Source organism: Marmota marmota, unplaced genomic scaffold (assembly GCF_001458135.2).
Source record: "Marmota marmota marmota unplaced genomic scaffold, marMar, whole genome shotgun sequence".
In the NCBI taxonomy this organism is placed as follows: domain Eukaryota; kingdom Metazoa; phylum Chordata; class Mammalia; order Rodentia; family Sciuridae; genus Marmota; species Marmota marmota.
In genome coordinates, this window is record NW_026000093.1 from 17,981,874 (window position 1) to 18,002,188 (window position 20,315).

The 20,315-nt window shown below is 38.6% G+C and overlaps 1 protein-coding gene across 2 annotated transcripts in view; it reads right to left on the reverse strand.

The window, feature by feature from the left end:
* Clvs1 (clavesin 1) overlaps positions 1 to 20,315 on the reverse strand; it is a 196,251-nt gene that overhangs the window by 104,902 nt on the left and 71,034 nt on the right. For both annotated transcript variants that reach the window (XM_015485753.2, XM_048783022.1), the window contains exon 3: positions 10,285 to 10,459. In XM_015485753.2, coding sequence (XP_015341239.1) covers positions 10,285 to 10,459 — 175 coding nt within the window. The remainder of the gene's footprint in view (positions 1 to 10,284; positions 10,460 to 20,315) is intronic.

The following is a 20,315-nucleotide window of genomic DNA, read 5'->3' on the forward strand; positions in this document are numbered from 1 at the left end:
ATGCACCCCAGAACCAAATTCTTATTTGAAACTTCCCAAGCGTGGAAACCACATGACCAAAGCAATAAGAATTATGTGCAAAATGGGAATAAATGGCCTCTAATTAAGTGATGGGGGGACTCTCTCAAGAATAAAGTATGGCAGTTTAATGAAGCAATTTTATGCAGTTTATGCACTGCTAGATATTCTATAGGGTGCAATTGCTTATGAATTCCACAAAGACAATGTGCTACTGCATTTCTTAGCCTCAAATTTTTCAAAAATAGTGTTGTTTATTAAATTCCATGTGCTGAAATAATAGTTTCAGGGTTTTTTTATGAAAATGGTACCAACAAGATAGCACCCCAAAGCATCATGACATACACAAAAATGATTGACTAAGGCAGGGACACCTGGAAACAGGTGAAAGTTACCTCCTTTGTGTGTATGGTGTTGAGGATTGAACTGTACTTAACTGTACTCTGTACAGTTAACTGTACTCTGGCAAAAACTAATGTATGGTTTAGAAGTTAGGAAGTGTCTGCCTTTGGGGTTAATTATTGGGTCACAGGTTCTTGTTCTTGATATGCTTTTAGTTAGTTAAGATACTTTCATTCTCTGAAAATTCATTGAGCTATACAATCGTGATTTATGTAGCTTTCTGAATGTAACTTACTCCTCAATAGAAAGCTTATTACACAAAAATTAGATCTTTTAGCCATACATGGTGGCACACAACTGTAATCCCAGTGGCTCAGGAGGCAAGAGGATTGTGAGTTCAAAGCCAGCCTCAGCAAAAGCGAGGCGCTAAGCAATTCAGTGAGACCCTGTGTCTAAATAAAATACAAAATAGTGCTGGGGATGTGGCTCAGTGGTCGAGTGCCCCTGAGTTCAATCCCCAGTACAAAAAAAAAAAAAAAAAAGAAAAGAAAATTAGGTGTTTCAAAATACAAAAGCAAGGCATCAAGTTTTGAAATTTTGACTTTGGGCTAAAAGGGGTTACCAATGTTTATCGTTTCTTAGCAACAAATGCTTTCTTTGGGTGAAAATAGGCTGCACTTTACCACCTATTTATTGCAGCAGTGTATACTTTCTCACATGGTAGAACATAACAAAAGGTCTGAAATCTTTAGTTGGCCTCCAAGAAAAATGAAATATTACTCAGATTTGATATTTGATTCATTGTCCCAATCGATTTTTTCATGTTTCTATTTTGAAGTGATATGGTTCAGATGTAGCGGCCCTTCTGGCCAAAGGACCCACCAATTCCCTTACTCCTGCCAAGAATGAAGACATGGGACCCCATAAGAACTACATTATTCCCTTCCAAGGGCAGCATTCCCAATGACTTAATCACTCTCCATAAGGCCCCACTTCTTAAAAATTCTACCACCTCTGCACCACCACACTTAGGACCACATTTCCAAAACATGAAACTTTGAAGGACACACTCAAACCGTATTCAAACCAAAAACTCAGTGATACTCATTATTTCCCACAACTGCCCACTCCTGTCTGCATGATATCTCATTTATCTGGTACCCCCATCCACCCTTCGTCATCTTAGGTTCACAGCTAATTTTACCCTTGACTCCTCCTCTACCAGTTTCCATGCATCCAATCACCAAATGCTTTATTGTCTTGCTTCTTGTTTGGTTATAGAATCCCTTCTATTACTCCTAGTTTAGATTCTTGCCTTTTCTTACTGGGATTACTGCAATTGACATTTAATTGGTTCCCCAGCCTTTGAACCTTCTCTACTCGTAGCCACCAAATGAACCCCATGGAAAAAGTAACTGTGCTGTCATCTTGCTTCAGTGTGTTCAGTGGCTACCATGTCTGTAGGAACAGACCAAGCTCCTTAATGAACCTGGACACAGAAGCTCCTAACCTGGTACTTGTTCCCTCCAGAGTATGAAATTAGTTGTTTTCCTACCAGACTATGCCTTGCCAGTAAAATTTATTACCCTCTGTCTTCAGCTAGTTATTCTACACTCATATGCTAATGAGCTGAGGTGTGGTATTTCCAGGATATCATTTCTGACTCCTGGTGACTGTATGGGATTTCTCTGCTAGGATTGTATTAGCTCCATGCCTCTCTCCCTTTCTGTACAGTGTTTTCACTACGAATGTATAGGTCTGCTTCTGCTCTGAACCATGACCTTCCTGAAGGCAGAGATTGTGTTTGTTTACCTTGTGACTAACTGAAAGTAAAGGCTTGTGTCTATTTCTTGGTAGAGTGAACTGGAGGTTTGGCTTCTTTTGTAATGTGAAAGAGTTCAGAAAGATCATTTATCAAAAAGTATGCTAGTGATAGACCTATTTAATTGGACCTATTTTAAATGGGCCATACTGTCTGCCATCAAGATCACCAGAGTGTCATTAGCCCTAATTATCTTCCTGAATTTAATTGATACTTAACAAGGTAGAGCATTACAGGAGATATTTTATTTCTCTAATATTTCCATAATCACATATTGCACTATTGCAAATTCAAAATTACAGCTCCGTGGCCTGAAAGGTAAAACATAGTTTGCTTAGAGGAAAAGTGTTCTTCAACCATGTGTGGAGTGTTTAGAAAACGTGAATTAAGAATCTTCTTGATGAAAGATACAAATGCCCTCTTTCTTCGATCTGTTCCTAATATTATTTAATACACAAAAATTGTGTGCATCCATAAAAGATGCTGTAGATACTGTTGCTGAAAAGAGTCCTACAAGATGAAGAAGGCGAATTTCTGCACCAATAATTACTGAAACGCCAAAGCACCAGGACTGGATTTCCTTCTTGACCACTGGGTAATAAATAAAAGAGTCACACTACATGAATAGAAAGAAAAGCACCTCAAGTGCCACTGTTTAGATAAGTGAGGTCTACGTCATTAAATATGGTAAGTGGGGATAAGAATTCCTTGTTTAGGGCCAGTTAACATGTGGGTGGGGTTTGGTGTTCTGAGATCTGGATTTACAGAGCTGGAGGGATGGAGTGAGGTTTCATTTATATGAATGTCTTGGAGACACAGAGGCCCAGGAATAAAGTCTAGCCTTGTCATTCAAAATTACTCAAGCATTGAGTGAGCCCTGGCTACGTGTTGGCACTTTTCATGTACTATATCATTTCCACTGTAAACCTATGAAGTGGGTACAATTAAAGCACCATGTTGTACAGCTGAGGAAACTAAAGAATGAATGACTTGCCTGAGAGTCAAGTGCAGAGCCAGGATTGAAGCCCAGATGGTGGACTTTGTTCTTACCCACACCAAAATGTGGTTTCTACCAGCAGCAGAGGCAAGACCTGGAAATGTTCCAGAAGAATAAACTCAGTACTGCTCCTGGGCTATGGAACCAGAGACTCTGGGAGTGGCATCCAGTGTTGTGGGTTGTAAAAATCCCTGCAGGGGAGTCTGATGCTCTTGATGTTGAGATCCACTGCAGTGTACATTAACACTACATGCCAGAGTGGTGCTTCTCAAACTTTAACATTCATACAAACCATCTGCAGGACTTGTTGAAAAGCTTCTTCTGATTTAGGAGGCCTGGGTTAGAACCTGTGGGTCTGCATTTCCTACCAGCTCCCCATGATGCTGATATTGCCGGTTTGGCACTGCACTTTCACCCATATTTTATGTTGAATGAATACACTGTGAGTTAGAATATCTGCATGTCTGAGATAGGGACCATAGAATTAGAGTGAATCTACTACTGACTGAAATGCATCTGCCTGACTTTTTTTAATCACAACATGATCCGTTCATTTGTACACAGTAACTGTCACATTGCCCACTGACATGACAGACTTTTGCCCATTCTACTCTTTCAACTGAATATGGCACTTAGTATTCCGCAGAGCAAATAGGCATATCATGTTTTGGAAAAGGAAATGAAAAATCTAGGGGATGAAAAGGAGGCCAAAGAGAATGGGTCTCTGTCTGAAAATATGTAACAAAAAAGACTTTAAGGAGATAAATGATTTGCAGTTAATCACATCTCTGAGCATTGCTCCAAATCCCCTCCCACCTGGATTACAGTGAGTAAATCATCACAAAGTTAAGGAAAAAAGAATTAGGGAAAAAAATGGACCTCTCATGCCACTAGACTGGCTGAAATCTGTTGGGAGAAACAGAATCAGCATCAATATAAACATTATGAAAACATCTTTAAGAAACAAAAAAAAAAAGTCACATCATAAACTTTGAACAAAAAGTTAATGTACTGATAAATTGCCCATCTTCGCCAGAGGATGATGACAGGACACATGGGAATGACAGAAAATAAAAAAAGTGCTTCCTGGATTCCTTCTGCTGAATGAAAGGAAAACAGGCTGTCAAATATTTGAGTCCTTAAATAAGTCAAATATTTTGTAAATAGCCCACAGGACACAAGGCTATAGTTCTTCCTAAGTAAAACACTTTAGCACAGTAAGCTTTCTCAAAATCTGGGTTGGTTGCACACTGATAAACAACAAGTGTTGATTATAATGATTGGGCTGCAGGAATTTACAAGAAATAATTTCAGAAATTTATTTTGGAAACATTATAAAGCTCAAGAGCAAGAATTCAGTGTATTGCTCATTCTGCCAGAATTCCCTGGCAGAACTGAGAGAATAATGCTCTGCTCTATTAAAATGGAGGCATAAATATTATGTTAAGTTTGATTAAAAAAAATTAAACAAGTTGTAATGAATAGATTCAATGTATCTTTCAGATATTATTGACCACATTTAAAGATCAAAGGGTGAGCCAGGCCCCATGGCCCATGCCTGCAATCCCAACAGCTCAGGAGGCTGAGGCAGGAGGATTGTGAGTTCAAAGGCAGCCTCCGCAAAAGCGAGGAGCTAAGCAACTCAGTGAGACCCTGTTTCTAAATAAAATACAAAAAAAGGGCTGGGGATGTGGCTCAGTGGTTGAGTGCCCCTGAGTTCAATCCCTGGTACCACCCCCTCCCCCCCCCAAAAAAAAAAATGATCAAAAGGGTGGGGCAAAAGGAAAGTGATTTCTCAAAATTAATGTTTCAAAAGTTTTTTGAACAAATATTTTAGCAATCAAGAATATTAAAGTAAACTGAAACAATTTAAATATTCTAAAATCAGTGTTATTTCCATCAAAACATTTAANGCAGAACTGAGAGAATAATGCTCTGCTCTATTAAAATGGAGGCATAAATATTATGTTAAGTTTGATTAAAAAAAATTAAACAAGTTGTAATGAATAGATTCAATGTATCTTTCAGATATTATTGACCACATTTAAAGATCAAAGGGTGGGGCAAAAGGAAATGATTTCTCAAAATTAATGTTTAAAGTTTTTTGAACAAATATTTAGAATAGAATATTTAAGTAACTGAAACAATTTAATATTCTAAACAGTGTTATTTCCTCAAAACATTATGCTGAAAAGAGGAACATGCGGTAGACACACCTTGAACATTTCATGACTGGCTGATACAGCATAGCTTGTAAAAATCTGATGATCCTTCAAAGAATAGTCATTGATCCTAGAGTGCTTTATCTCTGAGCCACATCCCCTGCCCTTTTAGATTTTTTTTTTTTTTTCTGAGACATGGTCTCACTAAGTTGCTGAGACTTTCCTCAAACTTGTGATTCTCCTGCCTCAGCCTCCTGAGTTGCTGAGATTACAGGCATGTGCCACAGCACCTAGGGAGCTTTCTATTATTTTTTCTTTTTTTTTAGATTGTTATTGGAGGCAGGATAATTACCCATTTGCAGCATAGAAGTATAACTAATCAACCCAATGAAAGGACTGTCAGCAAGTTGCTAGCTCTGTGCCCACACTTCTTGTATCATCTGGCATCACCTTCATTTGGGATTAATTGGCACTGTATGAGACCAAGAAAAAAACAGCTGTACATCCAGACCCAGAAGAAAAGACCCAAATATTACATTGCAGGATATTCTAAGTAGCATTTGTTTATTGCAGTAGATAGTTTGATACACAACCTCACCTTCTGGGAGGGCTACCAGGACAAAGTCCTCAGGTAACAGCACTCTCTGGGGCATTAGGCCAAATAAATTGACTTTGCTCAAGTTTGAAACCTCTTCCCAGGGCAGTGAGGACACAATGACTGAACAATGTATGAATAAAAAGGTTGAGAACCCTGATACCAACTGGGGATGACTCTGAAGGGTCATCCCCTGAACCCTTCATAGGAATGAACCAAATCCCCGCTTAACTTCTCCAACTGCCCAACCTTCTGTAGATTCCCTTCTATGCATATTGATCCTAAGAGCACTGCCAAACAAATCTCCTCCCTGTTAGAGTTGACTTTCTGGAAAACCCACGGCAATTAATCACCAGAGTTCTCCTTGAACAATTGCCTTTATGAAGAACTAAGAACCAAAATAATAGCACTAAAATCCAGGACACTAGAACTAGGTTGTGATGCAGGGTGCAGGACTGACCAAACATTAACCTTAAATTCTCATTGTCTGAACAATGTATTCTCTGAGATGACCCCGCCCTCTTCTCCCTATGGGAGGTATTGGATCACCTCTGCAAGTGTGTGTGTGCTTTGTAACCCAGAGCTCCAAACTCTCCAGGGATTGAGCAGCAGGTAAATCTAGACAAATCCTACAAAGAGGTCAAATTCCAAACCAGATGGCCAAGCACCAATGTGTTCTGATTATCCCCCCTGACAAGGGAGGGTCCTACAAAAGGCAAGATGGTAAAGAGAGCAAGTTCTCGACAGTGAAACATGGGCTCTGCCTCCCCTGCAGGCTGCCACATGTCCAGTAGACACCTTGTCCTCCCCAGATGGGAGGAAAGAGGAGCATGGCTTTTCTTCTCTCTTTGCTGCTGACTTGGGTAGCTCTCCCTTTCTCCTCTAAAATTTCTCTTGAGCCTTTGTTGCTAGCAATTGGAAACCTGTACAAGGCTCTCCTCCGTGCAACATTGGTGAAAAGACAGAAACTCTGCTTAGTACCAGAGATGGATTTTTCAAGGTATCAGAAGGATTTATGCCCACTGGGAGATGGAAACAACCCCTGTGCTGAAGAGAGATCTCCTGGAGAGCCAGCAGACGGTGGGCTATGGCATCTGAATGTTGCCACAGTCAGAGGGGGAGGCCTGGAGTTAGAAGTTGCTAGCAGCTGGCCAGAGCTGACTATCCACTATGGGACAAGAACAGAATCATCTGCAGTAGCCCTGACGACTTCTCTAGTGTGGCCAAGACAACATACTAAAGGGGCAGGTTGGAGGCATTCACATCCCAGCTGAAGAAGCTGCATCTGACCAGCCTCCTTGGGACCACTGACCTCCCACTGGCATGAAGATCTGTACCCTTCTAAGAATTCCAGGATGTGGCCAGGCAGAGCTCCCAGAAAAAAACTGTACCCCAATTCAGACTCCGGACTCCAGAACCGTCTGAGGTATAATCAAAGGGGTTTCTCTTGCCTTATAAAAGGGGTGAATAATAAAGAGATCCAACTGCTACTCTGGATGATGAGGGGAAAATATGTTTTTCTCCTCTCTGATTCTGGTCTCATTCATTTCCCCTTCACCTTTTAGCAGCTATTCCTTAATTGGAAACACAAGGGATTGTGGAATTCATTGTGGACCTTAATATGCAATAAGGGAAGGTCCAAATGGGCCTTACCGTGCCTCACCAAAGGACATCTGCTATTTCTAATAAGAATAGGTTACTTTCCTGTGTAGCTTTACCTTTCAAATCACATTCATGCACATTAATTCAGTAGACCCATATCCACCTTAGTGAGATTGGCAATGAACATATTATGTGATATCACATTTTCAGAAAGAAAAATTGGAACATGGGGTCAAATAAAGACATTTTTTTCTTTCCTGATTTATGGGGGGAAAAAAGTCTTATAAAGGCAGAGAAGTTGAATCACAGCTACTTATTCATGTATTGGATTATCTTTTAAAAAGTGGGATTACACAAAGCTTGCACAGAAATTCCTAGAAATATGGCCAGCATAATTATGGGGCAGGAAGTAAGCCTTGAATCCTACTTTAAAACTCCCTTTGATAAAAGCTTAAAGAGAGAGATTAGGTGCTCAAAGACTGAGATGAGAAGAGGGCTAGAAAAAGGGAGTTGGAGCTGAGAGAAAGTGAATGAGAGTCAAGAACACATAGATCCGTGCTCAGGATTCCCCACGTAATCTGTAGATGCAAACGTGACTATAAAAATTGTACCCACTATGCACTGCATGATGTGGCCACCTAGGACAATTTGTCATTCCTGAAACGATGTGTCCTTACTTCTCTTCTGAAATGTCAGCAGTGTACATACACCCTCTCTACTGAGAAATGGGAAACCTTTTCAATAAATAACATCCTTTCAGTAGACATGGTTTTTTCCCAGTTTTTTTTTTTTCACATAAAAACAATTCAAAGGGGAAAGAAAGATCTGTTTTTTTTTTCCTCATGGATGCTAGAACGAACAACTGACTGTCTACATATTTTTTTAAAAAAAATACTTTTGCCAGGTACTCTGGTACACGCCTGTAATCTTCACCACTCCGGAAGCTGAGGCAGGAGGATTGCGAGTTCAAAGCCAGCCTCAGCAAAAAAGCAAGGCTCTAAGCAATTCAGTGAGACCCTATCTCTAAATTAAGTATAAAATAGAGCCGGGAATATGGCTCAGTGGTCGAGTGCCTCTGAGTTCAATCCCTGGTAACCCACTCCCACAAAAGTATTGACAGTGACCTGACACACCTTACACAGAAAAAAAAAAAGATGAGATGAATCATAATCCAAAGCATAAATGTTAAATCTATAAAGATTCTAGAACAAAATATAGGCGGAGATCTTCATCATTTTGGCAAAAGTTTTCTTACACAGAACACTGAGAACATTCATCAAGAAAAAATAAATAGTTAATTGGACCTTATTGAAATGAAGAACTTTCACTCATTAAAATATTCCATTAAGGTAATGAATATCTAAGCCATTTAAGGACAAAATATTCACATTACATATTCTGACAAAGGACTTGCCTCCATAATATACAAATAAACCTCACCATTCAATAATAATGATGATGATACCAATGGCCTCAATTAAAAATAGACAAAGGACTTTCTCTTTTCTTTTTACACCTGACAGAAGAGTGTATTTTGACATATTATACATACATACAGCATAACTTATTCAAATTAGGATCTCATTCTTGTGGTTGTACATGATGTGGAGTTACACTGGTAGTATATTCATATATGAATATAAGAAAGTTATGTCCGATTCATTCTACTGTTTTTCCTAATCCCCCCCGCCAGCATTCTATTCATTCCCCTTTGTCTAAACCAATGAACTTCTCAATAGACATATGTTTATCAGAGGTCCAAAGGTGCTAGGCATTTGGCAAAGGCTATCTGTGAATAGGCCATAGTTTAAGAAATAGAACTACCGATTACTTGTGGCACTAGAATTCCAGGGTTGATTGAACTAATGTACTTTGAAGAGCATGAGAAATATCTGATCTGAGAATTGTCCAATGTCCATATTTTCCTACATACCAGATGTGTATCACTACCATTTATTGGGGATAGGTGCTATTCCATTGTGTCAATTTTCCTGCCTAATTAAGAAGGCACACAAGTTTGATCTATGCTGATTCTGAACGTTGCCAAACTATGCCATTAATTTTATACTGTGATAATGTGTCACCAGGAGGCTAAGTAGCTTTGCCTCTCTGGGTTAGTTACTTTTCATAAAAATCACTGAACCTTAAAAAGTAGAAGGGTCTCAAGAGACTAGCCACCCTGCTCTCATAAAGCACAAAAAAACACTTTCCCAAAGTCTGAACAACAACTGGTCATGCAAACAGGGGGTTAGAGTTTCATCTGCTTCCTTTGATTGCACCGAAGTGATCCACCTTAGCACAAATACTGCAGCACATGACACTCTGGGAAGTGATAATCCACGGGGCGCATTTCTGGGGCACTAAAGTGCTTCTCGAAACCCTGGTAAGCTCCCATGCCACCTCTATGTGGGACATGCTCATAAAGCAGATGTTTCCTAGTTTTAATTTTTTTAACTCTCTGATGGATTAAGCTAAATATCTCAGAGCTTTATTCATTATTGCTGCAGTATGTAATTTGTGCCCGTGGTAATAGTAATTTAGAGTTATTAATGAAAATGAAGGCTAATTTAAAAAAAAAAAAGCAAACATCTAAACTCAAGCTAAGGTAAAAATACAGAGCACTCCCAGATGAATTTCATCCAAGTTTCCTTTTTTCATTCTAAAGGACAAATATTACTTTGGTTGCAAAAGGAAGGAAAAAGGGCATTGTCACACACAGTCTCGCATTGTACATCGGTCGACATACCTGCAGCCCTTCAATGGCCAGTTTGAGGATTGAAGGTGTCAGTTTGGAGGCTTGTTTGAAGGAAAAATTACTCCAGTCTATGATTAAAATGAAACCATTTATCTGAAGCTCCGGATCTTCAATAAGGACTTCCAATGATAGCAGGATGGCACGGAGGATGTCTGTAAAGGAGTTCCTGTAACCAGGGCAGAAAGGAGAGCCGTGTGTGTGAGGATAAACAGGCAATAGACAGTACGTCACATGCAAACCACATTGGCATCCTCATACCACTGCTGCATGAGCCCAGCCTGCAAGTCACACTGTTTCCTGTCCCTGAACAGCAAAAATACATCTGCTGAACTTTCCAGAAGTGATGCTTTGAGGCTCTGGGGAAGGATGTTTACCCTTGATATGACCCCATGAGCACCCCAAACTTAATGAGGTGACACCCTTGTGCATTCCCATGGCTCTCTGTACTGTGCTCCCATTACAGCACTGATTTCACTTTGGTGAAATGCACCCCTTACTTGTTGCTCTCCCTTTCAGAGCCCCTGTATTTTTAAGGGCAGGGAGGGGCCCTAATCCAAGCTGTGTCTACAGTACCTAGGCACTCAGTGAATCGTTGCTGCACAGATAAGATGAGGCCTCAATCTTATTTTGCTTATTTTGATTAAACATCTTTTATTCCTCTGCTATGTTTAAAATCTTGCTAAGAGTGTAAAAACATCCGTGCAATTGATGCTATTTTTTTAGCTTCAATTCATGGAAAGAAAAAAATAAAATAAAGCAGGAAGAATAGCTTATTTTCATTGAAGGTCTACAGAGTGTGATTCGGGAGGGAAATTGCTTTGAGTACATCAGTAACTATGACAACAGGCAGACCTGAATACAAACTAGAGTGACAGTTCTCCAGGGCCCTGTGTATTTCTGCATCTCACATATCCCCAATCACCAGGTGATTTTTGTTTAAAATAATTTTCAGATGTGAAGAAATGATGGCATATTTACTCTGTTTCATCCTGTGAATTATCTGATCTACGAATCTAAGATCTCAGAAAATCTCTAAATTCAGTCTGTCTTTGATGAGTAGGAAAACATAAGGTTGGATGGTGAGTGATGCCAAAATCTTCAGCTCCCTTCTGGCTTTCACTAAAATCAGAAGCCTATGTTCACGGAATCATCAGATTCCCAATAATTCCAATCTGGTTTTGAATTCCAGCTAAGCCTAATGTCTCCCAATTAGAAATCAGGAATTCTGTGCTTAGACAATAAGTGAGTAAGAATTTTTCTGAATTGCTGTTATGAACCCAGTGTTGTGTTACATGCTTGAAGTAGTGTGTCCTGTTTGTACTTTCAAAGAGCCTTAATTTAGTTGTGGGTGGTGGAGATTAGCAACAGGAATTGAGAGGGATCGAGAACATTGGAATAGCTAAGGAAAAGGTTAGAGACAAGTCTTGAAGAGCAGATAGGATTTTGGTGGATTAGTGGGAGAATGAGGAATAGGACTTTATAGAGAAGAGTGACACAAATAAAAAACAAAGATATACAACCCATTCTCTTCCTGTTCTTCTTACTTAATCCTCCCCTCTTATATTGAGCTGAAATTTTCCTCCCACAAATCCACCACCCCCTGGAGTTAGTTCTGCTCTGTGGAATAAACTTCAGATCTTCCCATACCACACACTTGACTGTTCATAGGGAGGTCATGACAACCCATATGAGCTCCGGATTTTTTTTAAAAAAATTAACTTTCTCAAATGGCTCTTAATAGCTCTTCTTATCATTGTTTTCTTTCAGATGTGTTCCCTTTTCATTTTTAGAGATGTCCTATTCTTATTAACATAGGGAAAATTTTTACTGGGGCCTTGTTTGCTTTTGCTTTTGCATTTATTTCTACATCATTAACTAATGACCCAATCTTCTTCAGAGGATGCACTTAAAAAAACAAAATTCTTTTTTTGAGTACTGGGGATTGAACCCAGGGCCACTTAACCACCAGGATTTCCCTAAAATGAATAGCAATAGCTCCACCCCTTTATTGTTGTTGTTATTATTTGTTTGTTTGTTTGTTTGTTTATTCATTTTGAGACAGTCTCACTAAGTTGCTTAGGGCTTTGCTAGATTGATGACCTTGAACTTGTGATCCTCTTACCTCAGCATCCCTCCTTACTGGGATTAAAGGCATTCACCACCATTGCCCCACAGAGATACAATTCTATATTGGAAAGAAACATTGATTTACGTGGCGAATGGAACCAAAGACTATGAGTTTAGGTGAATTTAGATGGTAATATGGAAATGCTCAATTGTAAACTGGAATAACCACTGGGGCATCAAGAAATCTGAGCCTGGATAAGCTTTCTTAGGAAGAACACATATAAAGGAAGACTGAGCCTTAGGTAAACTTTACATACAGTACTGAGGTTGAAGGAAGAAGAATTAAAGAAATAATAAAATACGAGAGGATCAAAACAGTACTGAATTAAAAAAGAAAGTAAGAAGAGAATGCTTCAAGAAACAAGAATATGAAGTCAGATGCAGTGGCATGTTCCTGGAATCCCAATTACATGGGATGCTGAGGAAGGAGGATCATGGATTCAAGATCAAGATCAGTCTAGGCAGCACAGCAAAACCCTGAATCAAAAAAAAAAAAAAAAAACAGCAAAAATATGCATCACTGGCCTCAATTCATGACTTACCCTGAATCCATGCATTAGTTATGATCTCACTGAGGACACAGCCCCTTGTCCATGTGACTTGTTTTGGCTAATGACATGTAGACAGACATGAAAGGATGCCAGTACTGAGCCTCACTTGTAAGGGACCTCAGACGTCACCTCTTGTTCTCTTGCCTTTTTGCCAACACTCAAGGCAATAGCATGCCACAGCTATCATTCTAGATTTAAGAGAAGGATGCAAGACAGAGCAGTGACCACTAGCCAATTAGTCAATCTTCACAAAATGCAGAACCCTCTATCTGAACCCAGCCTAGCTAAACTCCAGCTGCCTCACAGATAACAAAAGCAATAATAAGTGATGGCTTTTTAAACCACTGAGTTGTGGGATGGTTTGCTACACAGCAATAGCTGTCCAATACTGGAAGGTAGTTAACAAATGCAAATATCACAAAAAAAAAAATCAAGGAAAATGAGGAAGAAAAAAAGACTTGTTTGACAACAAGGATATTTTTGAGGAGTTTTAAGAGAATGCTTTCTTGAATAGTAAAAATAGAAATCACTAGTTATGAAGATCTTTAGCAAATCACTCTGTAACTCATTTTATTCCTCTAAATAAGAGAGAATTTTTCTTTCCACCGTGTGTCCACTGATATCTATTTCCAAATTTCTAGTCCAGAGTTACAAATGCCCCAACATACTGTTTTTACCAATCCCAAAGAAAAATCTTGGAGGACTCAACAGAGAGGTTCTACATATTTTATTACTTACTCCTTGATGGTGGTAGTGGGCCAGGATATAATGGAGAGCCACAGTGTGTCTGCAAGGTGGGAGGTGGGGGATTATATACAGGATAGGTTGAATGACAAGCTGCACAGGTGGATTTCTTTAAATGTTACTGAATACATTCTTTTACTTTGCAACCAAACTCATCCTGCTTTGATTCTCACCTAAAAATTGGAGATAAGGAAACTGGAAGTTTCCCTATCTCCATTTTCTTCATTATCACATTCCTTAGAGTCTTTATCTTGTTGCAAACTTTTCTAGGCACTGACTAGTGTTTAATCCAACACTAAGAAAAGAAACTGAATTCTGTCTGCAGTCCTGGAAATGATTCTATGCATTTTGGAGACCAAGATACAGAATAGGGATTGGCAGTGAAGGAAGTATTGTATTCATGAGATGAGTATAGAATAAAAGATTGTAGACTCATTATAATTGCCAAATGTTCAAATAATTCACTTTTGCAGTGGAACTGGATGGCAGGAAAGAGTTGGACTATATCTCTAGTCACGAGACTACCCTGCTGAGGAGGTCGACTTTATGTTTTTCCTCAACTACAATTATTATCTTGGTTTCCTTAGTTCTTGACTTCCACATATAAAAATTTTCTTTTTTCCTCTTTTCTATTTATAGCATCTTGACTTGTGCAATCCTCTTAGCTTTTTAAAATTTAAAATACCTATTGGGTTAAATATTCATGTGGATAAACCACCCTCGAGGACATGGAACATAGCTCCCAGATCCTTAAGAATGAACACAGTGACTTCCTTCCAAAGAGTACAGTAAAAATTGGGGGAGGGTTGGGGGAAGGAGTAACAGTACAGTGGAGAGACCTGATGAACACTATCAGAGCTGGGTAATCAAGGTCATGTCACCAATGACAAATCACATTTATTTTCCTGGCTACAGTGATGAAAATGGCAATTACCTGGGAACTTCCTGCCTCCAAACCATAATTCCAGATTAATCACGAGGAAAGTATTGGAGGAATTCCGATTGAGAAATGTTCTACAAAGTACCTGACCAACACTCCTCAAAATTGCCAATTTTATCAAAAAACAAGGAAATTCTAGAAATTGTTATAGCCAAGAGGAATACAGGGCAATGTGATGAGGAAGGTAATGTGCTCTCGTAGATGAAGTCCTGAGCAGGGGAAAGGCATTAGGTAAAAACTAGAGAAATATTGGAGAATGGACTTCAGTGAACAGCAATGTATGAACATTGATTCATTAATCATAACAAATATTCTATATTAATGTAAGATGAATAATAAGAGAAAGTTAGATGCAGACTATAAAGTAACTATGCTATCTTCACAATACCTCTGCAAATCTAAAATTGTGAACAAAAAGTTAATTTTTGAAAATTAAAAAAACAGGCCTATTAGAGTTTGTGACCTGTCATCTCCATGTTATAACCAGGTTTCCAGCAAAACCAAAATGGTAATAAGTAGTTCAGCCACTTCATGCAAATTGTGGAAATGAGAAAAGAAGACATTTTCAGAATTTCTTCATTCCATTAATTCATTTAGACTTACATGTTGTTTAACTCTAATAATCCAGGAAAATCTTTTAAATTTTCTTTATTGCCTGCAAACACAATTCTATCAGAGTATTTTAACCTTTATTTTAAAATGAGCTAATAAATGACAAATGGATACTAACATCTATTCCATAATCAGTTATGGAGGATATGAGCTTTATTTTATTTTTATTTGTGTATTTACTTATTTATTGTGCTGGGGATTGAACCCAGAGCCTTGTGCATGTGAGGCAAGCACTCTACCAATTGAGCTATATCCCCAGCCCAGGATATGAGTTTTAAATGAATAGTTTTAGACTTAATTATGTTAATGTATGTGAAGACACTAAAAAAAAAAAAAAAAAAACACATTGCTGATGAAATGTAAAAAAAAAAAAAAAAAAAAAAAAAAAGCTATATTGCTTGAAAGCAAAAAACTTAAATTTCCTCATCTCCAAAATGACTTTATATTCATTAGGACTTAGAAATAGCTTATCAACAGGAGTTTCTTCATTAAACTATGAATAATTAGAGATAAGAAAAGTGACTCACTATTAGATTCTATTGTTTCTATGAGTTGAACATCCAACATTGCTACCTGAGGTTTTAAAATTCCATACAAATGAGGTACAAAATAGTGGAAAACAGTAAGCTTTGGTCAATAAGAAGATATTTAAATTTCAAGAATTGACTCATTTGTGCTTTGAATTTTTAGTGGGGATTCTAGGATCTAGATCCTGAGGCCAGACTCATACTGAAAAAAAGAAAAAAAAAAAGAGCTCATAGGTGATGAGATGTCATGTGCAGGTATGAGGGTCATAAGTGGAACTGATCCTCCAAAGGAGCAGGGGAAGCTTCTTACTCAATTTTGAAATCATAGTGCATATTCCTGTACTAGTTTCACTGCTGCAGCGAGAAGTCTGTCAACACTAATAGTTAAAAGCCTTTGACCAGTTCTAGTTTGTAACCTCTTAACTAAACACTTAAAAATATGTTTAAGTGTTTAGAACTTCCCCCTCAGTGTTTTTTTTTAAGTTCTACCGTGAAGCATAAAGTGGTCTTGCATATGGCTTGCCTCCACATATCTGTGTCTTAGTCACAGAAGCAGAAACATTGCATCTGTCTCTTCATCTCATTTGAAACTTCCAGAATTAACCACTAATATGATGATGCCATGGTTCTCACAGTCACAGATTGGGCTTGGCCCCTTCACTGACATTGATGCCTCAGCCAATGAAGAAAGGAAGCTGTGTCCTCTGGATCTTCTCTGAGGATGCATTTGACCGCTGGCTGGGGGAAGAATCCCTCGTTGGATATGATGGCAAAAGGATAGTACTCAAAGGAGGTGACTGGGCTTGACACCCTTCCCCTGCTATTTACCCCAAATGCAATCACCTACAGAAGAGTGAAATTCAGCAGGGAGCAACTTCCTGTTCCTCCCTGAGGAGATTATTCCAAGTATTATGGAAAAAGAAATGTGTTAAGGAGCTTGTGATTTGGAAAACACATCCCAAAAGGAGATAGCATTTCTAATTGCTTGGGTTGTAGAGATACCCCTTCTTGGTCATATAGTTTTCATGGTGGTGATGTAGCAGAAGAACAGGAAAGTTCAACGCATTGTTATGTTCAAGCAAATCTACTTTCTCCTCTTCTGTTTGAGGGTCTTTAAAAAATGGTGCGGGACAAGAAATTGGATGATGCATTTTGTTTTGTTTTTTTAATTTTAATTTGTTATACATGACAGCAGAATGAATTACAATTGGATGATGCATTTTCTTAAATGGGTTCTAATAATTTCTATGTGATTTAGGTTTTACCTGTACCATGTCACTGTTTTATGTCCCATTGTGCTCTTAAGCAAATTAATATTTATTTCTCAATGGGAAAATGCAAAAAAAAAAAAAGTTGTTTCTGACAAAATTAGAGTTAAGAAGGATATTCATGAAAAATGTCTGGCTTTGCTACTGAAGAATCAATATTATCAAGAGATTAATCTTAAATTTACTATGCTGAATTTTAGGTAGAAAGTCAAATCAAACAAACTTTTCTCAGCAAAGATGATTATCCAGAGAGCAGAATCCTGGTTATAACTCTGCTTCACATAATTTAATGAGGCTTATATTCTCCAGAGGAGAAAGAAAGGAAGAGAAGAAGAAAGAAGAAAGGACTAAGAGAAGGGAAGAAAGAAGGAAATAAGGCAAAAAATGAAAGAAAGCCTTGCAAGTGAATTTTCATTTCTTTTAATTTCATTCCATCCTGGTAAGTACAGAAAACTATTCAGTTTGCATTAGGATGGGCCATAATTGTATTGTATTGCCAGAATATCGAATTACCTACTGACTTCAGTAATTGTAATGCGAGAATACCTGACAATCCACAGCTGTGCATCAGATGGGCAGAATATTGTATTGAACACATCACCTGATAGCATATAAGGCCCAGTTCCTGTCTGTGAAGCTTTAGATAAGCTGCAGCATCTCATCTTCTTTCTGTTCAGGTCACAGAAGCTTGACTAACATATTGTATACTTAAAAAAAAAAAAAAAACACCACCTAGAGTCAGTGCAAATGTTTGTCTATCTCTGTCAAGTATGGGGACAACCTTCTGCCACACCCGTACCTTTGCTTACTAAGAACATACTGCAAAGGGTAACATTCTTGTCAAAGAACAAGGCCCTGATTTTGAAAGAGTATACAGAAAACAGGTTAAGATGATGAAGACAGTGTTCTCTTACTCAAGCAAAACCTGAAGATAAGAGGCTGCAGGTTTAAAAATCATACCTGGATATAGACACCAGAATGCAGAGTACTCTCATCCACATTCAAAATGACCCTTGAAACCACATATTTCCAATCCCAAACTGCCAGCTTCTTCTTTGTGTTTCTTTAAAGAACAAGTGTATCAATCATCCTGATTGTGTGTGTGTATGTGTGTGTGTGTGCTGTGTATATTTGATGGGGCTTATATTCTCAAAAGAAGAAAAGAAAGAAGAACAAAAGAAAAAAGAGGAAGGAGAGAAAGAGAAAGAAAGAGAGAAAAACAGGGAAGGAGGCAGGGAGGGAAGGGGGAAAGGAAGAGAAGGGAAGGAAAAGAGGGAAACAACTCACCATTTATAGTTGGTGTCCTAAGTAGTTATTTGGTTTCAATAAAGAAGTTGTTTAAATAAGTAAAATTTAATCACAATCTTCCCAAGAACTGGAAGGAATGAAATTAACATTAAATGCATCTACCTGATCATTTTAATAGTTAATTTGATTTCTTACCATTCAATGTCTTTTACAAATTTGGAGTTGTTTAGAACTCAAAAGCAGTCAGAAGACATTCAAATATTTATTGAAAGTTTACTTTGTGTAAGACCCCTAATGTTAGGGTCTGAAAACAAGTCAAGATGGCGCCTGGCATTTTGCCAGAGGGAGTGGTTTGTGAAGTAACTCCAGCAAGCCATTAAGTGTGGAGATTCCTTATTGGTTGACTGCTGTATCTAGTTTATGTTAATTAAGATAAGCTGTGTGGAATGTATATATACCCCTCCTGTTCTACAATAAACAGCTCCCACTCCTGCTGTATCAATGTACACAAGTTGCTTGTCACCCCCCAGTTATTTTGCTGCAGCCAGACTGCGGCACCCTAAGACAAAAGGATTTTTTCACTTTTCTGCAGTATAGAGAAACCAGTAAGACTGACATATAGGGGGATGGTGGGCTGAGGCTGTAGCTCAGTGGTAGAGCACTTGCCCGGCACGTGTGAGGCACTGGATTTGGTCCTCAGCACCACATAAAAATAAACAAATTCATAGAGATATTGTGTCCATTTACATTTAAAAAATATTTTTAAAATAAAATATAGGGAGACGGAAAGCAATAAAGGATGGTCATTAAGGCATAGGGTTTGGAGTTAGGTGGATTCTAATTCAAACCCTGGTGTTGCTCTATGTGTGCTTAGCAAGTTGCTGTATGTCTCTGAGGTTAAGTTTCCACATCTGCAGGAGGACCATGGCACCACCTCACTGGGAAATGAATGACAAGGTGAGATAGTGCACCTGAAGTCATAGCAGATCAACTGGCTCAGATTAATACATATAAAATGCTGATGGTCATGGAGTTCTTACTATTACATGGGAAAATATGATATCAGATAGAAAATAGGGCTTGTGAAGTGGTTGGGGAATACATGAAGGAGAGCTCACTTAACACTTGGGTTTTAAAAAGTCTTCAATTGGCCCATGAGGAAGGGGGAGGTTTAAATACTGGACATCAAAGGAAAAGAGCAGCAGAAGCCACATAAACAATAGTGTGAACCAAGAATATGAATACTACACATTGCAAAAAATAGTAAATCTACCTGTGCAATGGGGAAGGTGAAAGGGAGTATAAAATAAAGTTCAATATTTAATATTTAATGTGAGCTATCTTCATTCTGCCTGCTCTGGGAACTACTGACTATTCAGGCAGAGGAGGGAAGTAATGGTAGCTATGCTTTAGGGGTGGGTCAGGCTGGAGACAGGTGGATTGGCAGCAGAGGTCTGGGATCAAGCCCAATTAGCAAGAGGTGACTACAATACATGTATGTAAGAACATGGGACACGGGGGTTTCCAGAATTGAGTTACAGATTAGCTATCAGCATGAAGAGAAAGGACAGTGGTAGTGTGAGGGACCAAAGAAACTCTGTTAGGAAGTGAGTCAGAAGGGCTGTAGCTATGTCTAATTATTACACAGGAAGGATTGGTGCCTAGCACAGCCACATAGAACATTAATACCAACACCATTTGACCCTGGGGCTGCCTATCAGACATGGTTTAGTGAGGGTCTATTTTTATACCACTCAAGTGTAATGAAATGCCACATCCTAAGCAGATGCCATATTTGCAAGAGAGAATATTTCCTGTTTTATCTAGAATACTGTCATAGCCTAGACTATGACCTCTATCAGAACTGGGAGTATGATATATTTACCTTTGAATCCCTCAAAATCGCCAGTACCCTCACAGAGTAGATACTCAGCAAATGATTCCTAGTAAAGAAGGCAGGCATGTAACAACTTACCTGGAAGTTCTAAGACCTGAAAATAGACAA